We start from the raw sequence: 20,489 nt of genomic DNA on the forward strand, positions 1-20,489 counted from the left end.
CAGATTCTTTACCGTCTGAGCGAGGCAGAGATTTGATCTGTGGTTGGGAAACTAAAATTCCACATGTCTTGGCCAAACAAACAATAAATAAAACAAAAATAAAAGGTTTACTAAAAAAAAGAGAGAGAGAGAGAAAAAGAAGTGGGATGGCTCCTGTCAATTTGTCCATAATTTGTCAATAATTTAGAGGTAAGTTTCCCACAGTGTATAGCTTAATTATCTTAAAAAAAGATCTCAGTGGATTTCTTGCCCTTTAGGGGGTTATCACACACACTACACTCAATAAAGCACATGGACCTATCTCCCCCAAAATGTCAGAATTCACAGAAACTCAGATTTTAATTTTTAAAAAATGCAATGAAAAGTAGGAGAAATTTAGGGGTGGGACCTTCGGGCAGTAATTAGGTTTAGATGTGGTCATGAGAGTAGGGCCCTCAAGCTATTAGTGTCCTTATAAAAAGGGAAGGCGTATAGAGTTCTCTCACTTTCTACCCTGTGAAGGCACAGCAAGGAAATTGTTGTTGTTGAGTCGCTAAGTCATTGTGACTCTTTGTGATTCCCTGGACTGTAGCCCACCATAATCCTGTCCATAGGATTCTCCAGGCTCGAATACGGGGATGGGTAGTCATCTCCTCCTCCAGGGGATCTTCCCAACCCAGGATTTGAACCCACATCTCTTCCATCAGCAAGCGGATTCCTTACTATTGAGTCGCCAGGGAAGCACAGCAAGAAGATAGTGGTCGGCAAACCACAGAGAGGGCTCTCACCAGAACTCCACCACCTGGCACCCTGATTTCAGACGTCCCAAGACTCCAGAACTGTGAAATGTTAATTTCTGTTGTTTGAGCGACCTGGTCTATTGTATTCTGTTAAAGCAGTCTGAACTAAAACATGGCGATTATTATACAGAAAAGAGTTCATTTTTTTTAAATGTATTTTTAATGCATTTGTTTACTATTTTTTTAATTGAAATATAAAATGTTACTAGTAGTAAAGGACCCACCTGCCAATGCAGGAGACACGGGAGATGAGGGCCATAGGGCCGCAAAGAGCCCGACACAGCTGAAGTGACTTAGCACACATAATTGCTTTACAGTGTTGCATCAACTCCATGTATACATATATCACCTCCCTCCTTAGTCTCCCTCCCACAGGTTCCCGCCCCATCCCACCAAGTCATCAAGGAGAGCCAGGCTGAGCTCTCTCTGCTATACAGCAGCTTTCCACTAGCTATCCATTTTACACATGGTAGTGTAAAATAATGGCACCCCACTCCAGTACTTTTGCCTGGAAAATCCCATGGACAGAGGAGCCTGGTGGGCTGCAGTCCATAGGGTTGCTAGAGTCGGACACGACTGAGCGACTTCACTTTTCACTTTCATGCATTAGAGAAGGAAATGGCAACCCACTCCAGTGTTCTTGCCTGGAGAATCCCAGGGACAGGGGAGCCTGGTGGGCTGCCGTCTATGGGGTCGCACAGAGTTGGACACGACTGAAGCGACTTAGCAGCAGCAGTGTAAAATAATGAAATTAGAACACTGCCCAACACCATACACAAAAATAAACTCAAAATTGATGAGAGACCTAAATGTAAACCCAGAAATTATAAAACATTTAGAGGAAAACATAAGAAAAACACTCTGTGACAAATCACAGCGAGATCTTTTTTGGCCCACCTCCTCAAGTAGTAAAAGTAAAAATGAAAATAAACAAATGGGACCTACTTAAACTTCAAACTATGCCCAATAACCTGGACAAGGAAGCAACCTAGATGTCCACTGACAGATTAATGGATAAAGAAGATGTGACACATATATACAGGAGTTCATTTATAAGCAGAACAAATAGGTGGCAAATACAAGAGAACTGCTAATGGAACTTCGAGAAGAGAGAATATTGTTAAGGACAAATAGGATGATAGTTCTAGAACATGTGGCAGTGTCCAAGATTAATTTGGGAACAACAAACCAAGAGGCCTATTGATGTGTACACTTTTTTCCTCAGGACAAGATGGCCAGCCAAGTGCAGTTAATTAACAATGAAAAATAATTTAAAATAAACACAGATTGAAAACTCACAACACAACAGAAGAAAAAAAAATAAATACAAAAGCAAATCCAGAAAACAATAGAAATTGGCAACAGCTTGATAGGCAGAAACAAAGATTACTACAGGCAGTGGTGAAAATTAATAGGAACTCCAGACTAAAGAGTTGTTGGTTAGGGATCAATTGCTGGAACAATAAGGATAATAAAAGCAAGAACAAAGTGACAGTGACATTTTGTGTCATTATTTATAAAGTGGCAGCATTTGCATGTGTTATGTAGTTGTCAGGACTAAATTTAATTTGGCAAATTTAATTGCCAAACTTAAATCAAGTTTCTGATAATGTAGACAAAAGGGAGATCTCCAGAGAGCAAGGGAACACAGAGGGTCAACATGAACATGCTAGTCTTTGTAGGTTCTAAGTAATATTTTAGTTCTTCCATAGAAATGGAAATAGAAATGACGGAATAACCTGAGTAGGTGGCTCTGTTGCTCCAAATTAAAAAACAGTTAAAAAAATGCTGTCAATCTGCTAATTCTCTCACCGTTACTGCTCTCTGAATTTCACAGGCAAGTTAATCGTCTCAAGAATACGATATTATAGAAAATATAAAAAATGAACTTGACTTTTTAAAAAATTTTATTATTTGTTATGTCTGGCTGTGTTGGGTCTTTGTTGCTCAGGCTTTTCTCTAGTTGCAGCAAGCGGGAGCTACTCTCTTGCTGTGGCTTCTCATTGCTATGCTTCTCTTGTTGTGGTGCACCAGCTGTAGGGTGTGTAGGCTTCAGTGGTTGTGTTATGTGGGCTCCGCATTTGCAGCTTGGGGGCTCTAGAGCACAGATTCAATAATTATGGTGCAAGAGCTTAGTTGTTCTGCAACAAGTGGGATCTCCCCAGACCAGGGATCAAACCCATGTCTCCTGCAATGGCAGCCAGATCCTTCGCCACTGAGCCACCAGGGAAGCCCAGAACTTGACATTTTAAGCTCTGGATTTGGGGATTTCTGTCCCTAGAAAACTTGTCCCTAGACATTCTTCCCTATCTTTCTCATTTTCTTGGACCTTTGGGACATAGTTATTTCAGAATATCATTGGGTTAACTTAAGAAACCTTGCTAAATGCCCTGGGCTAGTTCCTGACAGGACAGCTAACTCTGTAATTATTCTGTTGCTAACCCAAGGCTGATTTCTCTTTCTGATCCTAATCTTTTGGCCAAGAAAATCTCAGGAGTGAAGTACTAAATATTTTTGGAATGAGGAAAATATTTTTGTGTGAAATAAGGTCCTGGTAAAGCTGAATGCTTCAGGGAAGAGAGATTTGATAGTGAACAAAGCCAACAGGTACATCAATCCATAGCTGGGAGGCAGTTTCTATAAAGGTCAAGGCTCTCAAGTACAATGGATCTCTATTTCTGTCTCAAGTTTTCCTATTTTATGTGGATATTCTGCAATATTTTAACAGAGCTGCTAAAAATATATATCACACACAAATTTAGAAAAGAAATTTTGATTTGTCTTCCTACAAATATAACTATATATAGACACATATACATAGGCGTCTATGCTGTTGTTCAGTCGCTAAGTCACGTCCGACTCTTTGTGACCCCATGGACTGCAGCACACCAGGCTTCCCTGTCGTCCACTATCTCCCAGAGTTTGCTCAAGTTCAAGTATATATCTCAACCAGTTATGTCATATTTTTATCATTTTCCAATTGTGTCGTCCTTCCCTTTGCCCAAGTTGGCAAACCAAGATGATAATAATAATAATAAAAATAATAATCTACTGTTTTCATTTCAACTCTTTTTTAATGGATTGCAGATTATCTTTCCAAGTTTAACTTAATTCCCCCTTGACTACAAATGTGCAACTGATATAAGTCTGAAAGAGAAAATGCTATACTTTTTGTCAGAAAGAGGGATATGCTCTAAGTTCATTTTTAAATGAGCCCAACACATGAAGAAAATTACTGTAAATATGAATTTTTAATTTTTTCTTAATTTCAACAGGTTAATTCTAATAAAATAATAACAGCTTGGCCTACTAGACATTCTTTATTATTATTTTTTTAATAAGACAGTTTACTTTGGCAACTTCTCCTCCTCCTTAAAAGTACTGTTTTTTTTTAATCTCTATATCTCTATGAACCACTCAGATTTTTTGGGCCATAAAATTTTCAAAGTTTAACAAGTGAGCAGGAAACACACCCTTCCATACCCTGAGTTAAGCTAGTACAAGGAAGCAGAGAAGTAAAAGTGTAAATGAAGGATCTTTTTTAAATGCAAAAATGAAAGGAAACTAAAGTTTGAACTTTGGAAAGACAGGACAGTGTATTCAAGGTATTCTCCAGAAGAAAACCGCTGGTGGAGTTTTCCCAAATCAGCACGAATGCTTATTTTAATTCCATTGCTGTCATCATTATTATTTTGAGAAGAAAAAGTCCAAAAATGTATTACATTTACGGGATTCTACCTCCTACTGTAAGGAAACAGTCGAATACGACAGCACAAGGCACATCCCGCTCCTCTAAAATTAAAGACATGTAATTGACAAATTTAGTTGATTTGCTGAATATAGTCACTTTGTCTATAAATTTTTATTTAGGAGTATCAGCCATTTGTATAGACCTAAAACTTGCACCAGTTGCAGAATTCTAGTTGTTTAGGTCTAGGAAGACAGAAAAGATAAAGCTGCAGAATGAGATAGCAACCTGTAAGTCAATCCATCATTTAATTACTATTGTGAGTACTTGCTACATAAGAATCCAGAAAAAGAAACCAGAAGAAAGTCACATGGATTTTTTTCTCTTGTTTTGTATTTTTTTTTCCTTATAAATTAAGATTATCAGATATATACCAATGAGTGGTTTCCCTAGCTCAAAAGAAAACAATATGTGTTTGGTGCCATGGAGGAGGACAAGACTATGTATTTAATTACTTTAGCCTTATTTTGTCCCTTGGCATGATCTGTTCCCTGATTTCACCCCAGTCAAGCTTGCTTTGAAGTCGCTGACAAATTAAATCAACCACTTGGATCATATGTGTCCCAAAGAATGTGGTTTCTCGTGTATGAGCAATCTATCAATCCCCCCGTCTCCTTTCACTTTGGCATTCTGACAAGCCTAGCAAATTCTAGGCAAAGATTGCAACTTATGTTTTGGCCACAGCAGCCCTTACTCAAAGTTTCAGAATTGCCAGTTCAAGGTACAACTTTCACATCTCAAGGGACTGGTACATTTCTTGATGATTGTGCAAACATTCTTAATTATGCCTCCAGGTAAACATACTGCTGTCTTCTTTGGCAACTGAGAAGTACAAAGAATGTTTATGTGCTGGTCCAGTCCTTCCAAGTATTTCTTGTGGACTTAGACACACCTGAGTTACCACCCACCTCTTATTGGCTGAGAAAGTTGCCCCACCTGATTTGTAACTTTACCGGCCACAGTCAGTAGCTGGGGGCATCTCCGCCAGCCAACACTGGATTTAATCTAGTTAGAAGTAGACGAGCAGCTCTTATTTGAAAAAAAAACACTGAGTTTTGAGTTCATTACTACAGGAAAACTGCTCTCCCTCGGGGCGCAGAGAACCTGGCTTCAGAGCAGCCTTACCAGCTCAGGAGTCTGGTCGGATAAAACCCAACCTGGAGGAGAATGGCTACCTACGCCCTGCAAATCGCCGGACTGGTGCTCGGTGGTGTGGGCATGGTGGGCACAGTGGCTGTCACGGTCATGCCTCAGTGGAGAGTGTCTGCCTTCATTGGAAGCAATATTGTGGTCTTTGAAAACCTCTGGGAAGGACTATGGATGAGTTGCATGAGGCATGCTAACATCAGAATGCAGTGCAAAATCTACGATTCGCTGCTGGCTCTCTCTCCGGACCTACAGGCAGCCAGAGGACTGATGTGTGCCGCCTCGGTGCTGGCCTTCCTGGCTTTCATGACGGCTGTCCTCGGCATGAAGTGTACCAGATGCACCGGGGACGACGACAAGGTGAAAGGTCACATTCTGCTGACCGCTGGAGTGATCTTCATCATCACCGGCCTCGTGGTGCTCATCCCCGTGAGCTGGGTTGCCAATTCCATCATCAGAGACTTCTACAACCCAATAGTGGATATTGCCCAGAAACGGGAGCTGGGAGAAGCCCTCTACATAGGCTGGACCACGGCCCTGGTGCTGATTGTTGGAGGGGCGCTGTTCTGTTGCATTTCTTGTTGCTATGAAAAGAGCAGTAGCTACAGATACTCCATACCGTCCCACCGAACAACCCAGAAAAGCTATCATGCCGAAAAGAAGTCGCCGAGTGTGTACTCTAAAAGTCAGTACGTGTAGTTATGACTCTTTTTAAACTACCTAGAAAGCCACCCAGATGACATAGATGTCCACTCTTTCCAAAACTGAGACCCAAAAGAACATTGATTGGCTGTTCTTAACTGCCTGGTATTAATCACAAGGACTAATTACATCAGCTCTTTATGATTCTATAATCAATTTCAGCTGCATGAGAAATTGTACACATTGCTTTGATTATTCTAGAAAGTACAGTAATTTGTTTTCTAAAATGGTTCATGTTTTATCTCCTTTTATTAGTTACTTCAAAATGACATTGTTGGAGACAATTATTTTACAACTGTGATTTCTCTATGACCGAGCATTATGTATATAGATGAGTGTAACAGTTCTGTGTCACATACGTAGAGACAGGCTTATATAGTCCTATTTTAAATGAAACACTGATTCATTACACTGAATAAATAGAATTCAACTATTGCTTTTCAGGGGAACCAGGGGTAAGATTGAAGAAGGTTAATATTAATTGTTTAAAAACAGCTTAGCGATGAATGCACTTAATTTATAATGAAGGTTAAAATGAAAGCTTTAATCATCAGGGTAAAGGGAACTAAATGGCTTTTTGATATCTCGTTTTTCAGCCTAGGAGTTAGAAATCCAAATTCCTTTCTCCTCATTCCCCAGAGGCCTTCCTTTTCTTGTATATTAAATGGTCATCTTTTAAAAGGCAGATATTTTGTCAAGGGGCTTAGCATTCAAACTGCTTTTCCAGAGCTATACTAAGAAGAAAGATAAAACTATAGTCTAAAAAATATTACAGACTTCAGGAAAGTGAAGTTTTTTTCCCTCAAGTTTTTGTGGTTGGAGAAGGATACATTTTGACAAGAAATCATATATATATATATATATATATATATATGAGTATTTTAATAACTATTTGTATAGAGACTTTGGACTTTCATTAATATAAATAACAGAAGAGAAAAATTATATACCTTTATTTGATTGCCAAAAAAATGAAACCAAATTGTCCTCTGTGAACTACATCTTATATGTGGATATTTAAGTCAAAATTGTCATTTCAGTTTTCAAAGGTGAAATTTTTGTTTGTTCCAGTTTTGTTCAGTTTTACTAAGGTACAGGTATACTATATCTTTGTGTTTCCCCCCAGATTTTATTGAACTGTTAATCTGATTTGAAAGTTTGTATATATATTTTTCTAGCTTAATCAACTATGTGTATCTGCTTTATGTCCTTTGTATTAATAAATTGTGCTTTTTATATTAATTTGATATCTTTCATTTTTCTTCAGTTTTTAAATATTTTAATAATATAAAGAGTTTTAAAAAACCTGATATTTTCAGCTTTGCAGTTAAAAAAGGCTTTCAAAATCGCATTTTAAAGATAAAGATAGATTCAGCATTAATTTTTGAGAATACAGAGTATCATATATCATTTAATATGATATACTTACAATGACTGGATTTACACACTAGTATTAGATGTTGATAATATATTTGTAATTTTTTAGGATAATACTATAGGTTCCAAAAATCTATATCCTGCATGTATTATTATGTATGTAATAGCTATTTATGTACAAACTTTCCATAGGGAGATATATCCCTGCCTCTGAGAAATAGTATTAATTAATAATAGTGCGTAATGTTTTAGGGACATGCATTATAAACTAAGACCTCTACTGTTTGAAATGAATTATATCACTAAATCTCTGATAAGACTGATATAACTAGTTTAATTTACAGATGAGGAGCCCTCAGAAGAGTTCATTGGTTAATCAATAAGTGTCAGTCTGATTTCATAGTTCATACACTTTTTCTTCAGTGCAGGTAGATTTTCTTCAGCAATGTCTAGTTTATGAACTGATTTTTGTATGTGAAAATAACTTGTTTAACTACTGTTAGTTGGGAAAACTTTTAGTGTTTTTTTCTGAGATTGGTGATTTTCCAATAACTAAATACTAACCTATCCTAGGCAATTTTGCCCTCTTAGGTCAAAACATTCATGAGAACAGAAATAAAGAAAAACTGAGTATCTTGAAGAAAAAGGAAAAAATATACCCAATCTTCTAAATATCAGCCTTTAATCAAACATTATTTTCAGTTAGAAAGCTCTCCCAAATGGCCCAACTCAGTTTATTATTTACGTGTTTTTCCCCTTAAACAGAATTATAACACCACTGGCTTTCCTTGAGTAAAACCTTTTGATACTCACCTGTTGAGTATCTCTGAAACCTTTCTCCAACTTTCCACTTTACTAACACCTCCTCTCTTTCCTACCTTCTAGACTTCTGTTACCACCTTCAGGATCTCCTTGCTCCAGGCACACTTCACATTCCCAGTTCGGTTCTTTCTAAAATACAGGGGAGGGATGGGATGATTGGGAGATTGGGATTGACGTATATCCACTGCTATGTATAAAATAGATAACCTATGTATAAAATAAAATAGATGCTGTATCGCTCAGGAAATTCTACTCAGGGCTCTGTGGTGACCTAAATGGGAGGGAAATCCAAAAGGGGATATGTGTTCCTATATTGCTGATTCACTTTGCTGTACAGCAGAAACTACATTGTAAAGCAACTGTACTCCAATTAAAAAAAAAAAAAAGTAAATCAGACGCCATCACGGCCTGCCCATAATATTTGTAAGACTGCTGAGTTGCCCATAAGGTAAATCCAAATACCTTAGCAGATAATGAGAGATAAGAGGGAAAATCTATCTTATAATCTTAACAGCAAACTTTATCATACAATAACATTAGTGTATAACCAGTATGCTAACAGTTATAAAACAGACATCCAGAAACTAGAATAATTCCAATGCCAAATGTCTTTTCAGTATCCTGAAAGAGTGGCACTGGGATTAGGAAGTGCTTTGGCTGGTGGCAAATTACGTGCAGGAGGTTTCATAATGTAGTTTTATGGAGAAACCATATGATGTACAAAACAAATCACAGGGAAGTAAGGAATATAGTTTTATGCTCTCACTTTACAGCTGGACTATTTTCTCTTTCATATTGTAACACCTGCTGCCCCCACCATGAACCACTTCTGTTGACTCTGTTTCCAAAATGACCCCCTCCCACACTGCATAAACTACAATTAAGGTACATTACCTTAAGTGTTATGTGTGTGTTTAGTCGCTCAGTTGTGTCCAGCTCTTTGTGATCCCATGGACTATAGGCCACCAGGCTCCTCTGTCCATGGGACTTTCTAGGCAAGAATACTGGAGTGGGTTGCCATTCCCTTCTCCAGGAGATCTTCCCAATCCAGGAATCAAACCCAGGTCTCCTGCATTGCAGGCAGATTCTTTACCCTCTGAGCCACCAGGGAAGCCTACCTTAAATGTTAGGTGTTTGCTTATGGCCAAGACACAGTTTTTGTCCTCAAAGAGTTTGTCTTCTAACAAGAAGAGATAAAAGTAAGAAATGTAGTCTCTATTACAGGCCCACCAGGTGACGCTAGTGGTAAGGCATCTGCCTGCTGATGCTGGAGATGCCAGGTCCATCCCCGTGCGGGGAAGATCCCCTGGAGAAGGGAATGACAACCCACTCCAGTATTCTTGCCTGGAGAATCCTATGGACAGAGGAGCCTGGCAGGCTACAGTCCATGGGGCTGCAGAGTCAGACAACGACTGAGCACTCACATACCAGGTGCTTGATCTTTTCTTTCTTTACCCATCAAACCTCTAAGAATGCTGTGAATTACGGATGAATTACAGATGAAATCAGGAGAACACTGAGCCTCAAAGATGTATATATATAATCCCCTAATTCAAGAACCTGTACTCTTGCTACTATAATACTGTCCAAAGACATCTCTGCCAGAGTTAGCTTCCTGCACAATAAATGTCATCTCATTGCCCCAACTCCAAGCCATCCAGTGACTCACTGGTCACAGAACCCTCTCCCCCTCATCATCAGTCTTACCCCTAAGCTCGTCTCTTCTCCCTCCCAACTTCTAAGTAACTTACTACTTCTCAGTTCCTGACATCCATTACCTTTCCCCTTGGGAAATATACAATGTTTTAGACTCCCATTGTAAACATCACATCTTAAATTCACCAGGCCTCCTTCCTTGTCCTAAGAAGGCCTCCCAGAGCTGTTGGAACAGAATCCCAGCAAGCCCCTGGCCCCCACTCTGATCCCACTGAGCAAGCAGAGCCAAGCGGCAGCTAGATTGACCCAACCAACAGGCAGAAAGAGAACTGCTTTCTGGGAAGCTTCAGGCTCTGCCAGATTCCAGGAGGAAAGAGAGGTGCTGTGTTCAATTCTGAGAGTCAGGAGAGGCAATGGATTCCTGATGCAGATGCCAGAGCTTGGGCCTGAAGACCTGTGCTGGACGAGAGAATGGTAGGGAGGGAAATGGGACCTTAATTACTTCAGAAATACTCCTGGAGGGCGGGTGGCATTTGTACACTTATGGGCTTCCCAGGTGGCGCTAGTGGTCAAGATCCCACCTACCAATGCAGGAGACAGAAGAGACCCAGGTTTGATCCCTGGGTCAGGAAGATTCCCTGGAGGAGGAAATGGCAACTGACTCCAGTATCCTTGCCCTGAGAATCCCATGGACAGAGGAGCCTGGTGGGCTGCCATCCACGGGGTTGCAAAGAGTCAAACACGACTGAGTGACTTAGCATGCACACATGCATGCACGTAGTCTCAAAGGTAGCAATGTCAGGGCAGCAAAACTTTGGAAGACTTATGTAGAGGTGACGTCCCTCGTTGTCCCTGGGCCTTGGAGAGCACTCTCACTGAGAGTGAGGATAAAGAGAGACAGATAGACAGAGGGAGAAAGCAAGAGCTGGGATACACAAAGGCATGTCCTTGGGCCCCAGGAGAGAGACAGCACTTTCAGGTCATTAGATCCCCAGTCAACAGTGAGAATCCCTGTCACCCTAGGGTGAGCTATTGCTAATTACAACTTAAGTTCCACGAGAAAAGAGATCCTGGAGTCACTTAAGAGAACACTAAGCATCACTCAACAATCAGAAAAAAGGAAGTGCAAACTGAGTCCCCGCAACTGGTAGGGGACCTTTGAGGAAGAGATCTCCTGGGAAAATGCAAGGATGCTTTACATAAACAAACAGATGTCTGTTTGAGCCTAAGGCAGACTGAATCATGGGATTACACAGCTTTTCGTTCCTAAAATAACATATAACTTTCGTATTAAAAATGTCTGAAGGGAATGGCAGAGCCTTGAGGGAGGTCACTGCTACGGGAAAAACTGGAGGTTTGGAAGATCAAGCTCCAAACAGATCAAACATGGAAAAAAAATGTAACTCAGAAGGGAAAGTGTAAAGAACTTGGAGAACAAATTAAAGGACCCAAAAGGCAAATTTAGAGTAAGGGAGAAAAAACAGATGAAAGCAAGGGATATCATTTAAAAAAAAAAAAAAGTTGATGTTAAACAAAAAAAGATTCAAACATACAGATAAAAAGTACTCACTGAGGTCCTGAGAAAATGGAAAAATGAAAAAATGTAGTTAAATTTTTAAATTCCAAGCTCAAAAAGAATGTATGTCGTTTTCACCAATCATAAGAAATTACTTAGCAGCCAAGACAAGAAGAGCATACTACTTCTGGCAAACCTTGAAGCTAGATGATGGTGGATTAACAAGTAAAGATAATGAAAGACCATAAAAGACTGTAACCCAGTACATCTATTTCAAACCAAAACTACATTGGCATTAATGACAAAGAAAGGCATTTTGTGGCTAGCCCAGGATCCAGCAGCTGTGTCTTTCATATGGCTAATCTGGAGGAAAGACTAAAATGATGAATCTTTAAAGAGACTTCAAGGAGGGGAAATTGGAAAGGAGAAGAACCTTGGTCGGCCATGACTCTTGCAATAGACAGAAGGAATTTATTGGACAAGAATGGACAGAAGGGTTTGAAGGGGTCAGGCTGCCATTTTCTGGAACTCTTCTCAGCATCAGTGTCCAGGAACCATTACAGATACCTCAAGGTTGATCCTCAAGTTCCAAACTTCTTCCTTTCCAGTTCTGCAGGTATATTCAACATCTTCAGCATGGGAAGCAGAACAAAACCAAACAAAAAGAAAACATTTAAAAATCTAGCCTCCAGCTTCTTGCTTCTTTTCATCTTCTGTCTTGGGATCCATACTGTCCAGATTCCATGTCATGACTTTGGCATCCAGGAATCTTTCCTCAACTCGATCATCTGCAACGCCCTCCTCATCTTTTATCGTCAGGTGTGGTTGAATCCTTGACGCTGTTTATCCTGGCCACCACCCTGGCTGCATGCCTTCACCTTCCCTGTGCCAGCCCAACTCAGTGTCAGCTCCACCCAGCTATGAGATAGACGTACACTGACTGGCCCTTCCTCTCCATTCTGGGAGGGAAACAGTCTTTGACAGACAAAGAGGTTCATGGACTTCCCTTGCATCACTCAAGTCACCCTCAATTGTAAATGCTCTCTCTGTTCCCTATTGTAAAGCCACTGTCTGCCCCTTTTCTGACTCCTGCCCAAATTCAAATGCAGATAAATTTATATGAAAATATTGCAAACAGAAAGAAACTTTTATAAAAAGACAACAACAAAAAAAATCCAGAGTTGAGCATTTTCCTGGTTCAGGAAAGAATGCATACATCTTTCCTACTAATGGGTTAAAAAACTGACTTTTATTTTATTTTTTTAATATAAACTGTATTAATACAGGCAGCAAAACACAATAAAATAAACAAGTCAAAAATAGTTCCTCTATGTACCCCATTCTTTCTTGTTTTTTTTTCTCCTAATATCCCACCCTCCTTCTTAGTTACTAGCTTTTAAAATCATTAACTATTTTGCTCAGAGTTGCTTCTTCCATGGGTTACCCCTGCATTTTGTAACTGCTGTGTGAGAGAGGCTGTGGGAAGGAATGAAACTCAAGGTTGAATATTTTTTCTTGGTTTCTTGTCTGCAATCTAGTAAAGAATGTAGTTGTGCAAGCATCGTAAATGAATAATCTTCTCTCTGTTTTTCTGAGTTGGGCCAGTGTTCACTCATTTTTTTTTTTTTTAAATTAGAGATAGCGAATCATGGGGTCGCAAAGAGTCAGACACGACTGAGCAACTGAACTGAACTGATAGGTAGATATTGAATATTTCTTCATAGCTGCACAGAGATCCTCTCTGAAGAAGGAAGTGTTATTTGCTATATGCTAAGCTGTTGAAACACTTCAGAAATAAAACTGCCCTCTAGCTTTATAGCTGAAAAACCCTGTGAGCCAAAGGAAGAAGACTATACTTTCAGCCCAACTATGATCTAATAGTAAATACAGTGCTTTTCCTGTTACCAAAGAAGAATGAAGAGAGAAAAAGATTCTGCATTCAGCCCAGAATCTGATTCTTTGTTGTTGTCCAGTTGCTAAGTCGTGTCTAATTCTTTGCGACCCCGTGGACTGCAGTACACCAGGCTTCCTTGTCCTTCACTATCTCCTGGAGCTTGCTCAACTCATGTTCATTGAGTCGGTGATGCCATCCAACCATCTCATCCTCTGTCATCCTCTTCTCCTCCTGCCCTCAATCATTCCCAGCATCAGGGTCTTTTCCAGTGAGTCACCTCTTCACATCAGGTAGCCAAAGTACCCTTTCTTTCTTCTTGTGTAACAAAGTATTCAAAAACTTGCTGACTTAACAGCCATTTTATATATCATGACTTCATGGGTTAAGAAATCAGGTGGCACTCAATAGCTGGAGTCTAGAGTCAACAACAGCTCAGCTCCTTGCCTGGCACTTGGTATTGATATCTAAACGTCCTGATTCAGATGTGCTCCTCTACCTATACATGTGGTCTTAGGGCTCTTAGGAATGTCTTTCCAACTAGGTAATCAGACATCTAGCCTAGTGGCTGAGGGTTCTAAGAAACCATGGGAAAAAACACCTATACTTTTAGGAGGCCTGGTGTCCTTTCCACCATTTGCAATTGGTTAAAGATATTCCAGAGTCATAAAAGGAAAAATAAACTCCACTTCTCCTGGAAAGAGCAAGAAATAATCTGGGGCCATCTTTAATCTACTCTAGGTACAAAATGGAATTTAAAGAACTTAAACAGAAATGTTTCTTTCAAATGGACTTATTTCTTGGAACAAAGACATAGTTTAAAAGAAGTGTGTTTTATTTAATATTAAGTGAAATTAAAAAAGAGAATTTGAATTTTCTGTCAAATAAAAGCAGGTGCAAGGAAAAATACAAATTAGATATAAGGGCTTTAATTTTCCCCACTGAAAATAAAGGAAGAGATTTCCCTTCTCTCCTTTATCTTAGAGCATTTATTTTAGGGAAAAAAAAACTTGTGTCTTCTCCTCTGTTGGAATGTATATAAATACTTTTCAAAATTGGATAGTTCTCTATCAGCTCTATGAGCCAAGAATATCTTTTTCTAGTACCTGTGCCGCCTTCTCCTTGAAATGAAAACATCACTATCTTCCAGTTTCTATGAGTAATAAGAGCCTAACTTCACTGGATATCTTGCCCCAAGTTGCAAAACAACCTCCTGCCATAAAGATACAAGCATTTTGTTTCTCTTCTGGATAAATCAAATTAGCCACCATAGATGGTCACCCTCATTACCAGGTTAAGTTAAATTGCAACCCATTCCAATATTCTTGCCTGGAGAATCCCATGGACAGAGGAGCGTGGTGGGCTACAGTCCACGGGGTCGCAAAGAGTCGGACAGGACTGAGTAAGCGACTTGAGTAACTTGAGTATGTGTGACAAAGGCATTGTCAAGTCCTTTTACTTGAAGAATCCTTAAATATTTACCCTGAAAATAGGGATGCATTGGGTGGTATCTTTGCAACTCTATAGAAAGGTCAGATTTCTTCCTGTCTTTGCAATCTTTTAGCAGATTGCCTCTCATACATGTCACATTCTGGTTTAATGTTTTTTTTTTTTCAATAATGAAACTCTTTTCTTTTTCCTCTGTGACTCTTGCAGACAGATTTTCTGGGTTGAAAGATTTTTGATTTTTGTTTTTAGTTATATTTCCCCAATACAGGCCAAGATATAATCTAGAAATTTATGCTTGATAATAATCAGAGATGTATCCAAATGTTTTGTAAATTTGCTTTCATCTGAGAACTACTCATAATGGTGAAAATTTGGAAGCATTCTAAGAGTCCCACAGAGAAAGGTTAAATAAATGATCGTGCATCTGTTCTTTCAGTTGCGTGTTTTCCTGCTGCTAAGGAATCCTTAATGACCTAAATATTGTTATGAAAATAGAATAAAAACAGGTAAAGAATTCCATACTCACCATAACCCTGATTAGTAGCTTCTCTCTCTCTTCTTTCACACATACACACAAACACATGAGCCGACACCCATGTGAAAGGAAATGGCTGGAGAGAAAGAAAATGTTTCAAATATAAACCTATGTGTGATTATCATTTTTTTAAAAACATTTTTCTGTGCTTCCCGTTTTTAATGAGCAAACATTTTCATAGTGAAAAAAAATCAGTAAATGCAAATGAGTATATTTTAAGGATGGAAGAATACTAAAAAACAGAAGATGGTTGACTTAGCAGAAAAAGCAAAACAGGAATGTGGAGGAAAGATCCGAGACAAGATCATTATGTTCTGATGAAAATAAAATATGGGAAGAAATGGGGAAAACAATAATCATAAGTGAAGAGTGTGAGTTAGCTTGAAAAAAGCTTCATATTTTAAGTTTAACTAAAGGATTTTGGAAATACCTAAGTGAAGAAAAAAAGCTTAAATTGATTAAACAAACATAAGTTCTATGTTTGATTTCTACCATTAAAAAAACAACACAATGTAGTTTTTTTTAAAAAATTCATTTTGCCCACTGACTTTGATTTGTTTCATTATTAGGCTTTTAAGCTATATTATTCCATAGAAAGAATTCACTTTTTTACTTTAACATGGTAACAAGCAAATAAAAACTTTTAATTTCCCAAGTAGCTAATTTTTGAGTTCCATTTGTTAAATAATCCATTCTCTGTAGTTTGCTGATGCATTATTTATCAAGCAGTAAATGCGTACATATCTCACTGTCTGGTTCTGGGCAATTTATTCGGCTTCATTGATCCTGGATCTTTTAAAAGTAGATTATCGCTAACTGATGTAAATGCCAGTGGTTTCATCAAGTCTGTGGATACTTGTCTTCAAAATAACACTTCATATTCTACTGACTTCTTAATGGAAATACTTCCAGAGTGCTTGACCCAATTCATTGCACAAATGCAAAAAAGAAAATATAATAATAATGAGGAGACTCAGATCAACACTAACTTTCTTCCTTTCTCGCTCCTTTTTTTTTTTTTTTCTCACAGTTTTCTTTCTTTCTCTTTTTTTATTTTAGAAACTCACAGGTATATTCAAGGTCAATCTTGGTCTCATCTATTCTTGTAAATTTCAAATCAACTGTGGCATAAAAGCAGTTTTGACTTAGAACACAGATAACAGTATTCAGATGGAGAGGGCTTTGATAAATCAAGACTAAATCAAAAGGCCTTCTACCAAAAATCTATTAGGTCCAATGCAGAAGGCCAGAACCTCATTGAAGAAGCCAGGATTCCAATGTTTTTTCCGGCTAGCTGCATAGCTTTGAGCAATTTGTGTAACTAATTCCTGAATCTGTTTCCTCACTGCTAAAAAGAAAATTTATGAGATGGACTATATATTAGAATTCAATCTCTAAAAAGTCTGAATTTGCTGAGAAGGTATCAGGTTCAGAAATAAGGATCTCACTTTGTTTTTGCCAATTCTCCTAAACAGAAGATCATTAATGCTATCTTGGAAACAGAATCTGTCTATGCCCTTTGCTCTCATGTATGACTTTTCACTGTGATAATCCAGATACCTCACCCAAGATCAAATGTACACTTGATTCACCAAGACTTACATACATATCTACTGCTGTGGCATGCCACATAGTTTAGCATACATGTATCTCTGACTACCGATAATGATCCCTTCTATTTCTCTTCCACAGAGACCTGGAGAAGGTTTTCAGGTATCTGGAGAACACTGACATAAGATTCAAGTCTGTAAATGATAGAAGAAATTGCTAGCTTTTGAGCATAAAGGTTTAACACATAAGCAGTAGATGCAGAAAGCAATGAGTCTTTATTGAAAACATATTATACAACCAATAGTCTCTTATAGTAAATCTTTAGAAAACCTGATGAACTGAGAAACTGCCTTGAAGCATCCATTTGTGCCTGCTACATCTTTCAGTTCAGTTCAGTCGCTCAGTCGTGTCCGACTCTTTGTGACCCCATGAATCACAGCATGCCAGGCCTCCCTGTCCATCACCAACTCCCAGACATCCAAAAACCCTGGGGTTACTGTGAAGTTTCTCTGAATCACAGTGGAATAGAGGTGGTCTGTCACCGCAGTTTACATGACCTTGGTGTCAAGCATACGATATAATACATTCATTAATAATAAGCGATGGTGAGGGGGAACCAGTTGAAGCGCCATGAAACTATAGTCCAAATATTTTTTATTTTTATTGCTTCATAATTGAAATCAATTTGTTAATTGGTTGTGTTTCTGATTATATACAAATATATATGAAGTTGTGTCCGACTCTGTGACCCCATGTACTGTAGCATAACAGACTACTCTGTCCATGGGATTTTCCAGGCAAGAGTACTGGAGTGGGTTGCCATTTCCTTCTCCAGAGGATCTTCCTGACCCAGGGATAGAACCCAGGTCTCCCACTTTGTAGGCAGATACTTTACCATCTGAGCCACCAGGGAAGTCCTATATATATGTATGTATATATATATAGTGTGTGTGTGTATATATATATTTATATATATACATATATATAGTGTGTATGTATGAAATTATACATGTGTGAAATTACATATATATACATACATATATATACCACATATGTGTGTGTGTATAATATAAAATCGTATGTGCTGTTTTTCATTTAAAATTTAAACCATGTACAAAACATGTAAGTCATCCAAAATCCAACCTCAAAGAGATAAGAAATATTCTCATTTTGGTGTTTAATTTTAAATTGTCAATCTTTTCAAATATAGCCAGTATTCTGAAAGGGAAATATGAACGTATTAAAAAGCACCCGGTAGCTAAGAGTCGGACACGACTGAGCGACTTCCCTTTCACTTTCACGCATTGGAGAAGGGAATGGCAACCACTCCAGTGTTCTTGCCTGGAGAATCCCAGGGACGGGGGAGCCTGGTGAGCTTCCGTCTATGGGGTCGCACGGAGTCGGACACGACTGAAGCGACTTAGCAGCAGCAGCTAATCTTTTAATGAGGTGGCACACTGGGCTTGGAGTTGGCAAAGTCACCCACAATCGTCACTTAAACATTGAAAGGAAGCTCTTTCCCCTGAGGAAAATGGTATTCAGAAAGGTTAGGGACTTCCTTGGTGGTCTAGCGGTTGCGACGTCACCTTTCAAGGCACGAGGGTGGGGGAGGGGCCCGAAGGTGACTTGGATCCCGGGCAAGGAAGAAGCTAAGATTCCACATGCCTCGAGGCCAAAAAGGAAACAAACAAACAAAATCAAAACATAAAACAGAAACAATGCTGTAGCAAAATTAATAAAGACTTTAAAAATGGGCCACATCAAAAAATAAATAAATTAAAGACATGTTCCCGATCATCAGGGATAATAAGTGGAAGGGCAACACCCAAATATAAAATCCCCAAAATGGAGTCCAAGCCCTTGCCACCGCTCTGGGCTGGGCTGCTCACTAGTGACGGATATCCTGGAATCATTTCCATTCCTTTGTCAGATGGAGCTGGTTTGTATTCTAGACACATTGATACTTATGGTACCTGGAACTAATACCCTTTTAAATATCCACTTAGTAATTATATAGTGGAAACAGGAAAAAACTGATTTTTGGTTAACGTAATGCATATGTAGAAACAAATTAATGTGCTGATTCACTTCAGGAACTAAAGCAGTGCCAACATTCTTTAAAATTTTAGCAAAACATGTTCTACCTCCCAGGGTTTTCTTCTTTCTGCTTGTCATTCTTTTGTTGTTTCTCAAGCTACACTACTTCACAGGAAGCAAATTAAAGGGCTTTAACTCTAGATGTGAACATTATTGTTTGTTCCCAGTAAACAGAATCGCTTGATGCATTCATGGAGTTCAGAATTTCAGCAGAATTGGACCTCATATGCAAGTGAGAAAATATGGAGCAGAGGTGGGTTTCTGTTGGCAAAACAGTTTTGCAAATTTCTAATATAAGATAGTATCTGCTTCTGTAGAAGTAGGCTCAATATTTCATATGATCGTTGGGTTGAAAAATAATAAATGGTGGCTTTGCAACTTATCTAGCTTGTCTGGTTATTAGGATGAGAGAGAGAATCTCAACAGGAGTTCTGCATTCATACTGGAAGAAAAATAATACCTATTACTGTTTAGAAGGAGAGCAAAAGTATAGCATGAGAGCACAGCATTATGAGAAACAGTCACAATTTAGGGAATCCTAAATACTGGTGAAGCTTCCTCTCCAAGCATCTGTAATCTAGTTAAAAATGAGCGATCCTTCTAATACTCTACATATTCCTAAGTCCTGGCTTTGCTGCACCCCTTTCTCTTTTTTTCCCCAATCTTAATATCAATCTCCTGAAATTCCCTTTTTCTAGGAATTACCCTGGATGGATTGCTTTCATGTATGAAAGCTTTCATTCATTCAACAAATCATAAATGAAGACCTGCTATCTATCTCTAGCATTCTAAATCACAGCTTTTAAGGAGCCCAGGATTATCTTAAAGGGCTTTCTAAAATTAAAATATCTTCTATTTCATTAATTTTTCAGGCACTTTATTGCTGGAGTCTATGGTGCTCAAAAGAGCACTGTTTTGAAGCATATGAGAAAAAACTAAATAAGGCAATGGATGATGAAGAGAGTATAGACTGAAACTGCAGGGTTCTTAGCTCTTAATACTTGTTGTTGTTCAGTTGGGCTTTTCTGGTGGCTCAGATGGTAAAGAATCTGCCTACAATGTGGGAGACCTGGGTTTAATCCCTGGGTTGGGAAGATCCCCTGGAGGAGGGAATGGCTACCCACTCCAGTATTCTTGCCTGGAGAATTCCACGGACAGAGGAGCCTGGCAAGCTACAGTCCATGGGGTCACAGAGTCAGACAGGAGAGTTGTTCACTTGC

General features: G+C 38.8%; 1 protein-coding gene across 1 annotated transcript; it reads left to right on the top strand.

The window, feature by feature from the left end:
- The first annotated feature begins 5,658 nt into the window (after window positions 1-5,658).
- On the top strand, window positions 5,659-7,231 carry CLDN8 (claudin 8). Its single transcript, XM_055570229.1, has one exon. It carries the CDS (start codon window positions 5,695-5,697, stop codon window positions 6,370-6,372), a length of 678 nt encoding a protein of 225 aa, XP_055426204.1. The 5' UTR covers window positions 5,659-5,694; the 3' UTR covers window positions 6,373-7,231.
- Window positions 7,232-20,489: the final 13,258 nt, after the last annotated feature.

Source organism: Bubalus kerabau, chromosome 2, assembly GCF_029407905.1.
Source record: "Bubalus kerabau isolate K-KA32 ecotype Philippines breed swamp buffalo chromosome 2, PCC_UOA_SB_1v2, whole genome shotgun sequence".
NCBI classification, from domain to species: domain Eukaryota; kingdom Metazoa; phylum Chordata; class Mammalia; order Artiodactyla; family Bovidae; genus Bubalus; species Bubalus kerabau.